We start from the raw sequence: 20,177 nt of genomic DNA on the forward strand, positions 1-20,177 counted from the left end.
TTGTTTTTACAGTTTAGGACATGTCTACACAGCAGAGCAAAACTTCAGTTACATCAATTACATAGCTGAAGTCAAAATAGCTTAATTAGTCTTTTGGTGCTGTCTAAGGAAAAGCACTCTTCTTTCAACTTCTCTTACACCTCGTGAAATGAGGGTAACAGGAGTCAGAGTAAGAAGTCCTCCAGCTCGACATTATTTTGAAATAATAGCTTACTGTATAGATACGCTCTTTGTAATTTTGAAATAACGTCAATTATTCTGAAATAACGCTGCTGTGTAGACATTTAGGATGTGTCTAGACTACAGAGTTTTGTCAACAAAAGTGGACTTTTGTCGACAAAACTATACCTGCATCTACACTACCGCTGAGTTCTGTCGACATAACGTCAACAGAACTCAGCAGTTTTGTCGATGCTGGTAAACCTCATTTTAGGAGGCATAACGCCTTCTGTCGACAGAGTTTCTGTCGACAGAAGGTGTTATTGCATGTAAACTGTCCTTTGCGTCTACACTACCATGTCGACAAAGCAGCTTGCTTTGTCGACAGAACTCAATGTAGTCTAGACGCTCTTTGTCGACAGAAGTTTTGTCAACAGTATCTGTCGACAAAACTTCTGTCGACAGAAGCCTGTAGTCTAGACGTACCCTAATAGACTAACATGGCTATCACTTTGAAACTTTTGAAAATAAGTAGTTTAGAGACAGATGTACATATTTAAGGGTACGTCTAGAGTACATGGCTCCATCAACGGAGCCATGTAGATTTGTTTGTTCGGCAAAGGGAAATGAATCTGCGATTTAAATAATCGCGGCTTCATTTAAATTTAAATGGCTGCCTCGCTCTGCTGATCAGCTTTTTTGTCGGCAGATCGGGGCAGTCTGGACACTCCCCTGTCGACATGAAAGCCCTTTATTGACCTCCCCAGTAAACCTCATCCTACATGGCATAACAGGGAGGTCGATAAAGGGCTTTCAGGTCAGGGGGAGCGTCCAGACTAGCGCGCTGAGTTGACAAACAGCTGATCAGCTGTTTGTCGGCTCAGCGCGGCAGCCATTTAAATTTAAATGAAGCCGCGATTATTTAAATCGCTGCTTCATTTCCCTCTGCTGATCAGCCTAATCTACATGGCTCCATCGACGGAGCCATGTAGTTTAGACTCACCCTATGTGTCTAAAGATGCAGATAGGTGCCCGGGGGATCTTCAAAAGCTTTTAGGTAGGAAATTCACTTACATGGTTTTGTAAAGCTTTGTCTACACACAGGGATTATTTTGTAAAGCCTTGTCTGCACTCAGGGATGATTTTACACTGAGTTTTTATGCAGTAACTGTACTGCATGTTAGTTAGTTGCAATAATTACATATGCATAGTCAATTGTTTTCTGCTTCAGTGTAATTCAGTGTGTCAATACTAGTTATCTACAGTGCCCATATTATCTACTGTGTGTCTTGCTGTATGACTGTTAGGTGCTTAAGTCTAACTGAAAAATCAATGGGATTTAAAATCCCTACTACCTAAGTCAGTTTTGAAAATGAGGCTTAGGCTCCTAATTAACTTGGGTACTTTTGAAAATTTGACCTCTGAGCAGGGTTTTTACTAAATGCAAAGACAGTATATTCTAAATAACCTCCGCTATGACTATCGGGATGCTCTCTACAGAATGAGGCTTAAACAGCATAGTGAGGTACTGCCTCCCCTCCACTCTAAAAGGATCAATGTGTAAACTCCAACAGAGGAATATTAGAGGTATCACTAAAACTATATTGATCTGTACAGGTTTTAGAGACTTTTGAAAGTCTCCTTCATTGCTGGCAAAGTTGCACATTAGCATCCTTGCAGCACTTCACCATTAGCTTCTTCAGAGATCTATAGAAATAACATGGAAAGGGCAGTGGTGGAGCAGTTGGACAAACAAACTATATTCATAATGCTTTCATACTCTCTAATGCTGCTGAGATTACAAAATAAAGAGAACAAATTTCATAGGAAAGTGTCAGATACTGTGCTATGAGTTGGTTATTGATGGCATTTATAGGAAAATAACATTTATGAATTTGAAATGAATGTAGTGCTCATGAAAGGTGTCAAATGTAAAAGTCTGAATTGACCACAGAAACGATACATAGTCAGCATCATTTTCAAGCTTCCATAGAATGTATCTCAATCCTGTTCTAGGTGGAATATTTCAAGGGATAAGGGAATAATTTAATCTCTATGAATATTCAGTACTTGTTCTTTCTGCTCTTAGTGCCAGGCAGAGTGCCACTCAGTACTGAATTATGGTAGTGGTTTTATGACCTAGATACCTTCCAATAGGAGTTGTTTATGAGGCAGTGGGTGCCCTGGCAGTTTGTAATGCATACTCCTCATATGTTTTCTTTTAGTGTGAAGACCAGAAAGTGGAATTCCTGCATGAAGCCCTAAAGAAAGTTGGTGACAGGTTTTTAAATTGGTTCCCACCAGTCATTTCTCTATCACTACATTCATCTGTCAGCTACCTTGGTTTCTTCATTAATGATGCCCATGCAAATGTCATCAAAGAGTTTGCTGTGGCTTTTGCTACTGAGGCTTCGATCTTGGCAGGTACCATCAATGTCATTTGGAAATTGTCCTAATTTAAGACTCTCCTGAATTTCTTATGGGACTCAGATCAGATTCTATTATTAGCTTAATGCAACCATCCTGCCCCAGAGTTTTGAAACAGTCATGCCTGGGGAAATTGAGGGGTTGAGAAGAGTTGAGTGCTGCTTTCTCACTTACTCAATACAACCAGGACAACATATCAGCCTAAGAGATCTCTTTTCCTGGAAGCTATCTGTATAAAATGGCAGTTCATAAAAAAAACAGTTCATAGTGTTCTAATTATTTTTAAGAAATCTAAGCAAAGCCTTCACTTAGTAAAAATGTTTTAGGCAATTACTGGGTAGAATTATCTGGAAAATCCCTTACCTTGTATATGTGTCTATTTTGGCACTTAACTGTGGTCATCTCCATTGTTTCTGAGGCTGGCTTGATGTTTGTTCAGTGTTGCATTGCTAAACTGCAGTTTCTGGTCAAGGGTTGGGTTTTCTTTGTTTTGTTTTGTTGTTTTTTAGATAAATTCATGTATACATTAGAAGCGTAATGTAAAACATTAATGTTCTTAGCCTCCAAAATGGAAATGGGAAGAAAATATAAAACTTTACTACCCTTAAACTTGATGCCTGGCTCATAGTTTAGGACAATGGTGAGATTTATGATCATGGATGAGGAAGAGAGGAAATTCAAGAGAAAACAAGTCCAGAAGGAATCCATCAACCAAAACCTTATTGTATCAGATCCTCTGGCTCTGTACTTCAGTTACAGCACTGGGAAGGTGATGAGCCCCTTTTGCTTTTGGTGATGTTGTGGTGACAAGGTCATGCGGTGAAGAAGGGAAGCAGGAAGAACAATGGGCACCCAGACAGAGCTGTGAATGTCTGGAGTTACTGCAGTGCCCGCATGGACTATTCAGCTCTCATGGTTTCCCTTCAGGGACCTGTGCTTCAGGTGATCCTTGACAACTGCTTGTCTGAGATATGACACACTGAGATAGTGTTGACTTCATTTATGTCACTGATCAAGTTGACAAATATTGCTAAGAATGCCAAAAATTACATTTAATCATTTGTAGGGCCCATTTTACACTGGAATAAGAGGAAAAGAGGGATATATTCTAAGCAAGGTTTCTTATGCTGAAGAAGGCAGAAGAACCAAAGACTCTGCAAAGTCAACTAAGGACTTTGCCATGCAGGTCTGGGATTGCTTGGATGCTACAGTGATGAGCATAGATAGCCTAACAATAACCAGATTAAACTTAAAAAACAAAAACTGGTCTGGTAGTGCGTTGGTGTTGTAAGGCTTGATACAAAAGAGGTCAAAGGGGGGAATCAATCTATATATCTGTCTGTTTTAGAGTTTTCTTCAGCACTCATCACATCAGCATTCAAGTGATCTGCTGATAGGAGCCATGCATTTCCCGCCAAGCAATTTCCATCGATCCCGACCTCCTCTCTCCAGCCCCTGAGATTACAGTGGTTCCTGGAGGTCTAGGGCTACAGGCAACCAGTGCTGCTCCTGTGTGAGGAGAGGAAATAGATGGTTGGAATCCTTAAGCCCAAAACTATCTCCTCATGGAAAGGAGACAGTTGGACTGTGGAGGGGCCCCTATTTCAAAGCCATTATCTAAGCACTTCCTTCTTGACCACGTATCCCATTCATTCTCTACACTCTGTAATGCCACCTCCTCCTTACACTCAGGCCACTGCTTCAGTTGTGAGGCACTGCCTCCCCATGTCATGTCATCCTTCAGAACCCTGGTTTCTGTATATGGCAGGGCATTTGCAGGGAATGGAGAGGAGTCAAGTGTGCAAAGGACTTTGTGGTGGGGACATGTGGCTATGGAGCATAGACACTATGCAGCTGCATCAGAGAGAGGTAGTACCTCCACTGAGTTATATGCAACTGCAAAGCCCCAGTGGACTGAGCACCAACCGATGGTTAGCACCGGGATTTGGTGGATGGTACTTTCACTTCTGAGAAGTAATGTTTTATGGACAAAAATAAGGGAGTGTTTATTAAGTGAACCAGCAAGAAATGAAATAACTTTCTTTTATAGCAAGGGTAAACTGTGCACTCACCGCATTAAGAATGTTCACTTGGAAACAGAATGAGAGTCTGACAGATTGCCTTTGATTGCTACGTTGCTTCATGTGCTGTGCAGAAGCCTGTGGAATAAAATTCTGCCTTGAGGTAGTAAATAAACAGTCTAGATAAACATCACTTCATTTTGTGATCTTATAGGATTCTGATTTTATTCCTAGATTGCCATATAAAACCCTGCACAAAGCAGCTGCATCTTACTCTGGCTCATAAATTTTATCCTCACCATCAAAAGACTTTGGAACAATTGGCCAAATCTATCAACCCTGGACAGAACTGCCTGTGGACAGCTGCTCTGTATTCTAGAGATATGCGCTTTGTAAATTACCAGGTACAACATTCAACATTACTTAGTTCTCTGTTGTCATGTATTTCAAAGTATTTCTAAAGCAGATTTGTTTTTTAATTTATGAAAATATATATGTGTGCATAATTCATAGTTTCAGTATACATTACAATGCAAGGTGCTTCTTTTGGCTGAAAATTTGTATTCTGAAATCAGTGGAAGATAACCATGTGGCATTGTATGGCACCTTGATATACACACCAGTCAGATCTAATTCCAAACTTACACAGGAAAATTTCATTTTAGTCTTTTATGGCATATGAAAATAAGCAAGAAGAAGGCAATATCACTGCACAACAATAAAAACATACCTACCTTGGAGTCTGTAGCAGCTGAAGACCCTAATATAGGACATGACTACGCTCATAATGATCCTTCTACTCAAAGGATTCTTTATTAGAATTGGGTCAACATTTTTCAACTTAAAGTTTTTTCATTAAAAAAAATCGAAATGCTTTCATGGCATTTTCACCATTTTTCAGCCAGATCAGTACAACCTATTATTACTTATTATTTGAATTATGGTAGCATCTCACAATCATAGTCAAGTTATATGCCAGATAATTGTAAACTATGGAAAACATACCTGCAAATATTTGTCTTTTTAAAAACTATTCTACATTTGTTACACAAAATAAGATTTTATTGATCTAATCTCTATTTGTATATATATTGTAAGAGCCCACTGCACTCTTTCTCTATATGACAAAGGAAAATGTCATTAGAGTATAAGCTACCACACACACACACAAAGAGAAACAATTTGTGGTACATAGTTAAGCAGCAATTCTCTGAAATGCTCCATTAGTTATAACATAAATATTCTGGACATGAGATCTGATATGCATTTGAAGTTGTTTCTTTTTTAATCCCCTGCCAGATCTTGCGAGCACTTTTCCAATACAAGCCTCAGAACATTGATGAACTAATGCTGAATGCTGGGGATTTGATATATGTTGACCGATCACAACAATTCGATGTTAGTGATGGCTGGGTGATTGGTACTTCACACCGGACTGGCTGCAGAGGATTTCTTCCTGAAAACTACACTGAAAAAGCCAATGAGTCAGATACTTGGGTTAAACATAGGTTAGTAAATCTTCTCTCCATAATTTCCAGTGGTATACATGCATGGAAATAGGTACTGTTCCATATTAGTTCTCTTGTATACGATAATACAGTGAGAGAGGGGGTTTGATCCATTCTGTTGGTAGATATTGGAACCCTGCAGAGATTCTGATTAATTCTTGCTGACAATCAGGAAGCGGGCCTCTTAACACTACTTGGGAAATGAGGAGGTGAGAGTGGTACTCTGGGCAGTGTAGGCCTAGGATCTGTACACAACATAGCATGTAGTGTACACATTTTTATAGTGTGGTGTCACCCACAATTACAAAGAGCAAGTTACTGAATGTTCAGGAGTCCTCAAGGAACAGTCAGACTAGGGGGCAGAAGGTTTGAGTTTAGAGTTTGTGTCAGGCTGTCACTTATATATGTTTAATTAAGCCAATCTGCAGGAAGTTTGATGCTGATCCTATGGAGCACGCAGATGAATTGTGGAGCTCTCTTTACCTTCCTTTCTTTTTTCAATTATTATTTGCCCTTAGTTCTCGCATGTCATTCCCTGTATCCCACCTCTACCCCCATAACTTAACAAAACAAAGACAAACAAGCAAACCAACAAAATTAAATACCAAGCCTGTCCTATTGTGTGTGGGATGCCTCCTTTCCCCCATATTTCACCTTCTTTAATGATATTTAAGTTCTTAAGAACAAGAATTATGTCGTCTTATGATGTTTGGAAAATGTGTAGAATATTTTGGTTACTACCTCCATATAAATTCATACATAACTATACACTGTGCATCAGTTAAATATACATGACATAAGACCTCATAAAAGGTCACAAAGGACACAAAATTTTAAGGCATCTGACAATGAATGCCTTCAACTCTTCCATCCAAGGAGAGACACCCACTTCTGAAATAATCATCATGTGATCTTGCACCGCAATCTTATCTCTGCCCCAATAAGCAGTCTTCCATTTCCCCCTTTCTTAAACGTTCCACAAACCACAAACATCAGACTCCTGCCTACCCACATGTACTCCAGTATCACTTCTGCAGTTTGGTGAAAACACACTCACACACAGAGCCTTTACTGCTACACATCATAATGATCTTGTATAAGAATTTCCCTGGCTTTTTAATATTAGAAAGGATCCCCAGCTACATAGTGGTTCTTGGGCATTTTTAATGAGATCCTGTTTTTTGTGAAAGGGAGCCACTGCTAGATGGTGAATAAAAGATGTAATGTTCCTCACCAGTGACTAAAACACTTCGTCTTGAAGATTTTATTAGCAACCATAGGAAATAAGAACATCTCTCTTTTTTTAGAAAATGAAAACTGAGATTCAAGAGTATTCCTTTGAAGCAAAACTAACATTGTGATGGATAAAAACATTGCATATTTTCAATAAATCAGAAATAAAATAAGAAACTTTTAAAGTATCCATTTTCTTCAATGCTGCTAAAATGTACAAATAGGTCAATGTTCAGTGTCAAAAATCATTCCTTTTGCCAAGACTGAGCTGAAAAAAATGAGACACAAAATCTAAGCTTTCTTAAATGGCTGACATTTGAATAATTATAACTCAAACTGATACATATTTCTAAATTCATAGAAAACTTAGCATCACTGAACAGATTATGTATGGAAAATTTGGGGGAAGGTGCACTGTATTCTTTATATAAAACAAAGAGACTGAATCCTGGCTTTAAGCGGAAAAAAAAAGAACTCTCACCTTGATGGAATGACTACAACTCCATAATAATGATTTAGGTACCTAATTGTTTCACTGAATCTGCATGACTTACTTTAAATTATCAATTTCAAATGACCATATATGATGTGCAAAATGTTATTGCACAGGAAGGCCCAGCAAGTTGTCTTAGAATTAGTTCTTGTGACATGAACCAAATGCCAATGGAAAACAAAATCCAGGTTGTTTCATGCTCTCTTCATTCAACATATTGTAAAATAGAGAAATCCAGAGACCCTGCAGAAAAAGATGCTGGAGATTCTATAGCTGAAGGGTCTCGTGTGATCACATCTTTTGGATTAAAAGTATAGACAAGGTTAATCGTGCAGGAATGTCTGTTAACATCATCTTAGAGTACAGGGGGCATACACCCTGAAGAATGTTAGCTAAATGGACTATAATAGCAGAGATAAAGGAGAGACAAGGCAGAGCTGGGGGGCAATATCAAATTAATATCTTAGATGCCTGTATACAAATGCAAGAGGTATGGGGCATAAGCAGGAAGCACTTGAAGTGCTAATAAATAAACACAACTGTGACATAGCAGGTATCACAGGGTATGTCTACACTACCCTCCTATTTCAAAATAGGAGGGTAATGTAGGCATACCGCAATTGCAAATGAAGCCCGGGATTTGAATTTCCCGGGCTTCATTTGCATAAGCCAGGCACCGCCATTTTTAAATCCCGGCTGGTTCGAACCCTTGTGGAATGAGGAGTAACGGTAGTTCGAACTAGGACTCCTAGTTCGAACTACCTAGTTTGTGCCGCGTGTAGCCGCGCGGCACGGGGTTCGAACCAGCCGGGATTTAAAAATGGCGGCGCCCGGCTTATGCAAATGAAGCCCGGGAAATTCAAATCCCGGGCTTCATTTGCAATTGCGGTATGCCTACATTACCCCGCTAGTTCGAAATAGCGGGGTAGTGTAGACATACCCACAGAGACTAGGTGGGATAATACACATGAATAGTGGTATAGACAGGTACATCTTGCTTAGGAAGGATAGGTAGGGGAAAAAAAGGAGGAGGTGTTGCCTTATATATTAAAAAAACTGTATACTTGGACTGAGGTGACGATGGACATAGGAGACAGACTCTTGGTTAGGTTAAAAGTAAAAACGAGGGAGATGTCATTCGAGGGGGTCTACTACAGACCACCTAGCCAGACAGAAGAGGTGGATGAGGCTATTTTTAAACAACTAACAAAATCATCCAAAGCACAAGTTTTGGTGGTAATGGGGGACTTCAACTATCCAAACATCTGTTGGGAAAATAACGCAACAAAGCACAGATTATCCAACAAGTTCTTGAAATGCATCTGAAACATTTTTATTTCAGAAGGTTGAAAAAGCTAGTAGGGGGGAAGCTGTTCTAGATTTGATTTTAACAAATACAGAGAGGAACTGGTTGAGAATTTGAAAGTGGAAGGCAGTTTGGGTGAAGATGATAATGAAATCATAAAGTCCATGATTCTAAGGAATGATAGAAGGGAGAAAAGCAAAATAAAGATAATGGATTCCAAGAAGACAGACTTTAGTAAACTCTAGGAGCTGGTAGGTAAGGTTCTATGGGAAGCAAAACTAAGAGCAAAAACAACTGAAGACAGATGGCAGTTTTTCAACGTTTTTTTTAAGGGTGCAAAAGCACACTATTCAACTGTGTGGAAAAGGTAGGAAGGACAGCAATAATAGACCATCCTGGCTTAACCAGGAGTTCCTGAATGATCTAAAAATAAAAAAGGTGTCAGGTGTCATATAAAAAGTGAAAACTAGGACAAAGTATGTGGGGGCAAAATTAGAAATGTGAGGGAGCAAAAGGAACCCAATCTAGAAAGGGTAACAAGAAAACATTCTACAGATATATTAGAAACAAGAGGAAGAGCAAGGACAAGTTAGGTCCATTGCTCAATGAAAAGGGAGAAACACTAATAGAAAATGTGGAAATAACAGAGATGCTTAATGACTTCTTTGTTTTGGTTTTCACCAAGAAGTTTGATGATGAAGGGATGCCTAACATACTGATTGCTAGAGGAAATGGGATAGGTTCAGAAGTCAAAATAAAAAAAGAAGAAGTTAAAAATTACTTAGAAAATTAAGATATCTTCATGTCATCAGGGTCTGATGAAATGCATCCTAGAATACTCAAGGAGCTGATAACTAAAGGCTCAGATACCTCCTCTATCATCTTTGAAAAGTAATGGAAGTTGGGAGAGATTCTAGAAGACTGGAAAAGGACAAATATAGGTCCCATCTATAAAAAGGGAAATAAAAACAACCCAGGAAACTACAGACCAGTCAGTTCAACTTCTTTGCCAGGGAACATAATGAAGCAAGTAATTAAGGAATTCATCCGCAAGCATCTGGAAGACAAAGAAAGATGATAGATAACAGTCGGCATGGATATGTAAAGAAGAAATCATGTCAAACCAATCTGATAGTTTTCTTTGATAGTCTTGTGAATAGGGGAGAAGCAGTGGACATGGTATATCTAGACTTTAATACAGCATTTCTTACAGTCTCGCATAACCTTCTTATCAATAATCAAAGCAAATACAACCTAGATGGGGCTAGTATAAAGTGGGTGCATAACTGGCTGGATAACCATTCTCAGAGAGTAGTTATTACTGGTTCACAATTATGCTGGAAGGGTATAATAAGTGGGGTTCTGAAGAGATCTGTTTTGGGACCGGTTCTGTTCAATATCTTCATCAATGATTTAGATGATGGTATAGAGAGTACGCTCATTAAGTTTGCATATGATACCAAGCTGAGAGGAGTTGCAAGTGCTTTGGAGGATAGATTCATAGTTCAAAACTATCTGGACAAACTAGAGAAGTGGTCTGAGGTAAACAGAAAGGGAAGTTTAATAAGGACAAATGCAAAGTACTCCACTTAGGAAGGAACAATCAGTTTCACACCTACAGAATGAGAAGTGACTGTCTAGGAAGGAGTACTACAGAAATGGGATTTAGGGGTCATAGTGGACCACAGGCTAAATATGAGTCAACAGTGTGACGCTGTTGCAAAAAAAGCAAACATGATTCTAGGATGCATTAACAGGAGTTTGTGAGCAAGACACGAGAAGACATTCTTCCACACTACTCTGCACTGGTTAGGTCCCAGTTGGAGTATTGTGTCCCGTTCTGGGCACCACATTTCTAGAAAAATGTGGAAAAATTGAAGAAGGTCCAGAGAAAAGCAGCAAAAATGATTAAAAGGCTAGAAAACCTGAGCTATGAGGGAAGACTGAAAGAAGTGGGTTTGTTTAGCTTAGAAAAGAGAAGACTAAGAGGAGACATGATAGCAGTTTTCAAGTATCTAAAAAGGTGTTACAAGGAGGAGGGAGAAAAATTGTTCTCCTTGGCCTCTGAGGATAGGACAAGAAGCAATGGGCTTAAACTACAGCAAGGGAGGTTTAGGTTGGACATTAGGAAAAACTTCCTGTCAGGGTGGTTACACACTGGAATAAATTGCCTAGCAAGATGTGGAATCTCCATCTCTGGAGATATTTAAGAGCAGTTTGGACAGACATCTATTAGGAATGATCTAGACGGTGCTTGGTCCTGCCATCAGGGCAGGGGACTGGACTTGATGACCTGTCAAGGTGCCTTCCAGTTCTAGTGTTCTATGATTCTACATCTGTGCCCTCCAGCTGCCATGGTATTGTCTTTCAAACTGCAGGGTCTCCAGTTTTTGCACAAGGGTATCCATGGACTTCAAGGCAGGGGACTGCAACTGGAGTGTCTCCCACTTCCATGCTCTGTGTTGCATTTACTCACCAGTTTATTCCCCTGCATCAGTGTCACAGGATAAAAGTGCCTGTCCTATTGATTTGAGAGTTCATGAATTATTTCCAGAGTTTAGAGACGAATTTGTGCATTAGACATAAATGATTATTACTCAGGTGTAGTCACTTTACACTGCCATTTGTCATTCAAAGCTTGAACCCAGGAACATTTTTCATATCAAATTTTGGTGTGAGTTGTTTTTAGACTGCTTAGATACATTACAATAAAAGTCATGTGGCTGCAGAGGCTTTTTGGTTCCTGTATAACTTAAAAATCAGAATTAATTTTAGAAGAAAATATTTTGCATTACTGATTGGCATCTTCTTTCCTCTTGTTTTTCATTGTTAGAGAGATTACAGTGATAATTAGAAATGAGGAAATGTAGAGGCTGCCTTCCCACATAGGTGCCACCATAATCTTGATGATTTTACCTCATTTCAAAGGCAGCTGTCTCTGTGCTGCACTTTGCTCTGTAGGTGCAAGCTCTGCAGATGGTATTTTAGATAACAGTTTACACAAAAAGCTGCAAAACAGTCCTTGCTTTATCCTTGAAGGGAGGGAGCTAACTGTATTATTTCCTGTTTGACACATTTCAGAGGGTTTACATGCTCTCCTTACCATAACTTAATATGCATTTAATATTATTTAGGATTGTTCCTAGGTAAGAAACAGCATGGTATGGTAAGTGTATAAAATAATTTGGCACAGGAACCATACCCTTGGACTAAGACCTTATTTATGTTCTGCCTGGAGCTACACAGTCCTTAGATTGGACTGTATAGGAAAAGCATGTGTACTCACCTACTTGTCCCACCAAGGAGTGGTGGGGGAGAGAGATGAAGCTTTAGCTCCATCACTCTTCACTCAGTGGACAAGTAGCATGTGGGGGACATTGGAATTGCGACTGGCAAAGGATGTAAGGATAACAGGAAAGGTTTCTACAGGCATGTTAACAAGAAGAAGGTGATCAGAGAGGGTGTGCGGCCCCTACTGGATGAAGGAGGTAACCGAGGGTATGTCTACACTACCCCGCTAGTTCGAACTAGCGGGGTAATGTAGGCATACCGCACTTGCAAATGAAGCCCAGGATTTGAATTTCCCAGGCTTCATTTGCATAAGCCGGGCGCCGCCATTGTTAAATCCCAGCTGGTTCGAACCCCATGCCGCGCGGCTACACGCGGCACGAACTAGGTAGTTCGGACTAGGCTTCCTAGTTCGAACTACCGTTACTCCTCGTGGAATGAGGAGTAATGGTAGTTCGAACTAGGAAGCCTAGTCCGAACTACCTAGTTCGTGCCGCGTGTAGCCGCGCGGCACAGGGTTCGAACCAGCCGGGATTTAAAAATGGCGGCGCCCAGCTTATGCAAATGAAGCCCGGGAAATTCAAATCCCGGGCTTCATTTGCAAGTGCGGTATGCCTACATTACCCCGCTAGTTCAAACTAGCGGGGTAGTGTAGACATACCCCTAGTGACAGACGATGTGGGGAAAGCTGAAGTACTCAATGCTTTCTTTGCCTCTGTATTCATGGACAAGGTCGGCTCTCAGACTAATGCGCTAAGTGACACAAGATGGGATGAAGATGGACAGCCATTGGTGGGTAAAGAACAGGTTAGGAACTATTTAGAAAAGCTAAACATACACACATCCATGGGTCCGGACGTAATGCATCCAAGGGTACTGAGGGAGTTGGTAAATGTCATTGAGGAGCCTTTGGCCATTATCTTTGAAAAATCATAGAGATCAGGAGAGATCCCGAATGATTGGAAAAAGGCAAATGTAGTGCCCATCTTCAAAAAAGGGAAGAAGGACGATCCAGGGAACTATAGGCCGGTCAGTCTTACCTCGGTTCCTGGAAAAATCATGGATGGGATCCTTAAGGAATCTATTTTGAGGCACTTGGAAGAGAAGAAAGTGATCAGGAATAGTCAGCATGGATTCACAAAGGGCAAGTCATGCCTGACCAATCTGATTAGCTTCTATGATGAGGTAACTGGCTCTGTGGAAATGGAAAAGTCAGTGGATGTGATATACTTTGACTTTAGCAAGGCTTTTGATAGGGTCTCCCACAATATTCTTGACAGCAAGTTAAGGGAATGTGGATTGGATAAATGGACGATAAGATAGATCGAAAGCTGGCTAGAAGGCCAGGCCCAGCAGGTAGTGATCAACGGCACGATGTCAGGATGGTGGTCAGTTTCTAGCAGAGTGCCCCAAGGTTCGGTTCTAGGACCGGTTTTGTTCAATATCTTTTTTAATGACCTGGATGAGGGGATGGATTGCACCCTCAGCAAGTTTGCAGATGACACTAAGCTAGGCAGAGAGGTAGATACTCTTGAGGGCAGAGATAGGGTCCAGAGTGACTTAGACAAATTGGAGGATTGGGCTACAAGAAATCTGATGAGGTTCAACAAGGACAGGTGTAGAGTCCTGCACTTGGGACGGAAGAATCCTAAGCATTGTTACAGGCTGGAGACCAACCAGCTAAGTAGTAGTTCTGCATAAAAGGACCTGGGGGTTGCAGTGGATGAGAAGCTGGATAAGAGTCAACAGTGTGCCCTTGTAGCCAAGAAGGCTAATGGCATATTAGGTTACATTAAGAGGAGCATTGCCAGCAGATCCAGAGATATCATTATTCCCCTTTATTCGGCTCTGTTGAGGCCATATCTGGAGTATTGTGTCCAGTTCTGGACCATCCCCCACTACAAAAAGGATGTGGACGCATTGGAGAGGGTTCAGCGGAGGGCAACCAAAATGATTAGGGGGCTGGAGCATATGACCTACGAGGAGAGGCTGAGGGTATGTCTACACTACCCCGCTAGTTCGAACTAGCGGGGTAATGTATGCATACCGCACTTGCTAATGAAGCCCGGGATTTGAATTTCCCGGGCTTCATTAGCATAAGCAGGGAGCCGCCATTTTTAAATCCCCGCTGCTTCGAACCCCGTGTAGCGCGGCTACACGGGGCTCGAACTAGGTAGTTCGGACTAGGGTCCTATTCCGAACTACCGTTACTCCTCGTGAAACGAGGTGTACCGGTAGTTCGGAATAGGCACCCTAGTCCGAACTACCTAGTTCGAGCCCCGTGTAGCCGCGCTACACGGGGTTCGAAGCAGCGGGGATTTAAAAATGGCGGCTCCCCGCTTATGCTAATGAAGCCTGGGAAATTCAAATCCCGGGCTTCATTAGCAAGTGCAGTATGCATACATTACCCCGCTAGTTCGAACTAGCGGGGTAGTGTAGACATACCCTGAGGGAGTTGGGTCTGTTTAGTCTGCAGAAGTGAAGAGTAAGGGGGGATTTGATAGCAGCCTTCAACTTCCTGAAGAGAGGTTCCAAAGAGGCTGGAGAAAGGCTGTTCTTAGTAGTGACAGATGGCATAACAAGGAACAATGGTCTCAAGTTGTGGTGGGAGAGGTCCAGGTTCGATATTAGGAAAAACTATTTCACTAGGAGAGTAGTGAAGCACTGGAATGGGTTACCTAGGGAAGTAGTGGAGTCTCTATCCCTAGCAGTGTTTAAGTCTCAGCTTGACAAAACCCTGGCTGGGTTGATTTAGTTGGGATTAGTCCTGCCTAAAGCAGGGGGCTGAACCTGATGACCTTCTGAGGTCTTTTCCAGCTCTATGGTTCTATGATTCTATGACATGAACTGTAGTAATTTGGTGCTGGTGTAGACCAGCAGTAAATGACTGCCCTCCAGGAGCAAGAAGGAAGTAGAAGGAGATTTTGTGTTAGATGGGTGCCTCTGAAGCACAATTCTGAATTTATTCCTCAGGTGTCCATCTTAGGGTTTGTCTATAGGGCAAGTTATTGTTCAGCAAGCCCGGGTTTGGATTTACAGTGCACTAGCTTGCTATGCAGTATTGTGCTGTGTAGACGCTTTGATCGCGCACTGAAGGCCCAGAGTGCGGTTCTGCTAAACCCTTTGCTCATGTGGTTGCCTGAATCACAAACGAGCCAAATGGAAAGTTTGAAGGCTTTACTGTAATTTGTGAGTCTGATTTTGTCAACACTTGTTCCTTGTACTGAGGCTACAGTTTAAAATCTATACAGACCTCCCAGATCAGTGTTTCTTAAACTGTGTCCTGTGGCACACTGGTGTGTCGCGAGGCAGTCGGAGGTGTGCCGTGGAGAACAACAGAGTTCAAAATTGCCACCCTTAAAGGGACAGGCAACTTTTTTCCCCCCTCAATAACTTTCCCCAGACCCTATTTTTTTATTTGTTTATTAATTTTTTTCTTTGATAGCTTTTCCCTGGCCTCTTTTGTTTTTTGGGGTTTTTTTGCTCAACAAAAAGTCCTTGGGGTTCCTCATAAAAAAAATTATTGTTTGGTGTTCCTCCATCTTAAAAAGTTTAAGCAACACTGTCCCAGATCATCACATCATTGCATAGTCTGTTGGCCCATTTATTCAAGGGAGCAGAATTTTTTAAAATATACATGTTTTGGGGATTTCAAGTATTAGAAAAAGCATAAAATTGCATCTTTTGAAATCTCCTTCGATGACACATTATCATATTCCTGCCGGGGGAAAAATTGCAATGTTAGGCTGAATATTAGGGTGAGCTTATACAGAGCCTGATCTAATACTGAAATCAGTGGAAGTTTTCTGATTGACTTCTAAAGAGGCAGAATGTGCTGCCTTCCCAACTCCTCTCCTCTGCAAGGACTGTTTTGCAGCTTTTTGTGTAAACTCTTATCTAAAATGCATGTACCGGTTCATAAGATTATAGAGCTGGACATGGGGAAGCTACAATGTTATTATTGTTATGCTGAGAAGTACTGGTGACTGCATCAACCAGAAACTTCTTTGAATACCTTCATCTCTTAACATCACCATCAGGATGAGTAAAAGAGAAGCCTCCCAACATAGGTCATGTCTACATTATAGCAGCTGTGTCCCTGTTCACCAGGGTTAGTCCCTGGCAGGCCACCACTGCCACTACCTGTGGCAGAGCAGGTAAATATAGTGAGGGGGCCCGCCAGGAACTAAACCTGGTAGACCAGATCTGGCCTGTGGTCTGGTATTTGCCCACCCCTGCTGGAGCACCATAATGTAGCTGCTTCCTACATTGGCAGAAGGATTTTTTTCCCATTGATGTAGTTTATCTACCTCACAGAGTTCTCCTATTGACCTAGCAATGTCTGCACTGGGGTGGGGAGTGGGCACTAGTTCAAACTTATGTTCCTCCACGTGACATAAGTAAGTAGAACTAATTTTCAAGTGTCCCCCACTCTAAGACAAATGAGGTTTGGGAACCTGCCCAGGAAATTTGGAGTGAATGGAGGTGGTTTGCTGAGAATTGTTTGACAGGCTTACTGAGTGTTGCATATGAGAGGAGGGAGAACAAATGGAACAGAGAGGCAGAGGCAAAAATAGAGAAAGACAAGTAGTAAAAAAAGCTAGGGAACAGGTGATCCATAACTGAACCTCCTACTTCGTCGCAAATGGAGATAGTGGCTAAGGCAATGAAACCCATCCAAAAATTGGGGAAACTGGGTTGGAAGATTGGACTACTAAAACTGGAGCTAGAAGTCTGGGTGGCTTGAAATAGTGGCTGAGCTAATATTTGGCTTGGATTTGATGATGGCTAATAACTGTGTAATCAGTGCCACAAAAAGTGTCTAACAAATTCACTCTGTGGCTGCTCCCTTTAAAGATACAGTGCCAAGAGACAAATGGTTTGTAGGCTGTTTCTTTGCAATGAACAAATTGGCCTCCTACTCTAGCCATTCTCTCAGCTACACAATGCAGTAGCTTTTCATCTCCGGAAAGACAGGGAGTGGTTAAAATCTATTTTGAAAACCAGCATCTGAAAAAAGAACTGATCCCTGTTTGCTTGCTGAGTGATGAGGACAAACGACAAATAGCAAAACAAGGAAATGGTTCCAGTGGACAGCAGTGTGAGCTTTAGCATTGTCAGAGTTGAAAAAGGCTGTTCGGACTGCCCCTGTCTTGGTCTATCCTTGTTTCAAAATCTCTTTCATATTGGACATAGATGCTAGTGCTTCATATTTGGGTCGGGGTGGGCAGGAGAACTTCACCTTGGCTATGCTCCCACCTTCCTTTTGAATCTGAGAATGTACCTGTGGAAGTTGAGACTGGTGCTTCGTCTACATTTAATATTTAGGTCAATATACCTATAGAGTTCAAAGGTATGAGAAATTGACACCCCTGAGCACCATTGCTATGCCAACTTAACCCCTGGTTTGGATGCTTCCATTGGCCTACCTATCGTTTGGGGAAGTAGAGTTTCTATGGCAATGGAAAAACTGCATCTGACACTGTAGGAAGCATCTGCACTGTGGCACTATCGTGACATAGGTGTGCTCAGGACTGGCGCTAGACCAAATGGTGTCCCTGACAAGGAGCATATTTGGCAATCCCCCCTCCATTTGTTAAACTTTTGAATATCTTACTTTTGTTTTTGTAGCCCATTTCACCACTTGGATGCACAATCTGCATGTATGATTTATCCTAGTCATATAAGATGATGAATTTACAGGTTAGAATCTGCAAATCTATATTGATTTAGGCCATATATAACCAATGTTTTTTAAAAAATTGTTTCCACTAAGCTTATAGAATTTTTTAAATTCTAAGAATAACTGAAATGTAGTAACACAAGAAATTGAACTGTTCACCAACACTGGGTGGACCAGGATTAAATTATGTTACAGTAGGTGGCAGTCTTAGAATGTGATCCTAGCCATTTAGTTCAAAAGGTTACTTTTCTCACTGTGACCCTTACAAACTGAAGCACATCAGATAGACCCAAAGATTAGCCTATGGCATTTTCAAGCAATAAAATAGCAAGTGATGTCAGTCTCTCGTCTATTGTAGCACAAAGATAACGGTTTTAATGAGCCTGATCTTTGACGAGTTATGTTCACCACTCATAATGTGACCAGCAACACAAGCAGAATCCACAAGCTATCTACACATTAGAAAAAGTGTCCTTTAACTCTGCATCATGAATGAACTGGAGAACTCTGAATGGAGAGTGTTTCATAGGTAGCAAAAAGTGATGAATGTTGTCTAATTCAACACAGAAGTCTTTAATCATTGATATCTGAACATTCCCAACATTTCAATGTCTGTACAATTCTTCAGGGGTGTTTTCTTGCCCATCAGCAGCTACATAAACTACCTTCATTTGTCTGAACCTTTTATCAATTTGAGAATTGTCAACTAGCGACCAAAAAATCCTCCCTATTGACTTTTTCTTCCAAGTTTTCCATCACTTCATCTCTTTCCTTGTAACCAAACTGTCTCTTCTGATGAATACAAGTTCCCTTGAAGACAGGCTTGACTCCTAAGTTTTCCACCATTTCTTTAGTAGCATCACTGGAGATATTTAAGAACAGGTTGGACAGACATCTATCAGGGATGATCCAGATGGTGCTTGATCCTGCTGTGAGGGCAGGGGACTGGACTTGATGACCTCTCAAAGTCCCTTCTAGTTCTATTATTCTAAGAAAAGAAGTAATAGTATTTGTATATTGTTGCATAGATATAGGTTTGATAGATGTCTCTGATATTTCATTAAATAGGTCCTTTATTAATTGCTACTTACACTCTTCAGGTCTTAATGCACAAGTATATTTTCACAATTACACAGTAAAAAAAGGTTTGCAATATTGCACCTGGGCTCTCATTTCACTTCATTTTCTTCTTATATCTCACACATTTACTGGCAACACCCTGCCCCTTATATATTTGAGAGATCATAGCTGACAACATTTTAGGAGGTTCAAGGAACTTGTAGTTCTCAGAAAGTCTGGAAGGTTCCACAAGATTCTACAAAGGCCTAGAACATTGAGGGTATGTCTACACTAGCTCGTTAGTTCGAGCTAGGTAGGAAAATGAGGGCAACCGGGGATGCAAATGAAGCCCGGGATTTAAATATCCCGGGCTTCATTTGCATCTTCCTGGGCGCCGCCATTTTTAAATCCCCCTTAGTCCGAACTCCATGTCCGCGGCTCCACATGGAACAAGGAGTAACGGTAGTTCAAATTAGAGATCCTAATTCGAACTACCTACTCCGTTCCGTGTGTAGCCATGGGCACGGAGTTCGGACTAAGGGGGATTTAAAAATGGCAGCTCCCAGGAAGATGCAAATGAAGCCCAGGATATTTAAATCCCAAAGAGGTTTGGGTGAGAATTAAATAAATTTGGGTCAGTGATGTGAAAACATCTCGACAGTAAAAGAGCAGACATATTTAAATAGTTAACCTTGTATTATTTTTAGTTTGATAAACTTGGTACTTAGTTTCTCTTTAGCATGGGTCATGCAGGATGTCATCATTCTGAGTACTACCAGAATTTTGGGCAGAGCTAGAACAGGAGTGTTATGCTGAAATAGACCGGTGATTGCATCACACAAAGCTCTTTGAGAAGCAAGACTTTGTATATTCCTAGTACAAACAAAACTGCATAATTGAAAATATTAGACTCCATCAATTTCTGCTTCCAACTGGAACATCTCCAGGGCCCCGAACTGTGACCTGCCACTCAGATCAAAAGGAGCAACATTATTTCTTA

The 20,177-nt window shown here is 41.0% G+C and overlaps 1 protein-coding gene across 1 annotated transcript in view; it reads left to right on the plus strand.

Moving 5' to 3' along the window:
• UBASH3A (ubiquitin associated and SH3 domain containing A) overlaps positions 1–20,177 on the plus strand; it is a 43,359-nt gene that overhangs the window by 8,539 nt on the left and 14,643 nt on the right. The window contains exons 4-6 of the mRNA XM_075912231.1: positions 2,385–2,583; positions 4,842–5,011; positions 5,907–6,115. Of these exons, the coding sequence (XP_075768346.1) occupies positions 2,385–2,583; positions 4,842–5,011; positions 5,907–6,115 (578 nt within the window). The remainder of the gene's footprint in view (positions 1–2,384; positions 2,584–4,841; positions 5,012–5,906; positions 6,116–20,177) is intronic.

Source organism: Pelodiscus sinensis, chromosome 1 (genome assembly GCF_052426305.1).
Source record: "Pelodiscus sinensis isolate ZL-2025 chromosome 1, ASM5242630v1, whole genome shotgun sequence".
Lineage (NCBI taxonomy): Eukaryota > Metazoa > Chordata > Testudines > Trionychidae > Pelodiscus > Pelodiscus sinensis.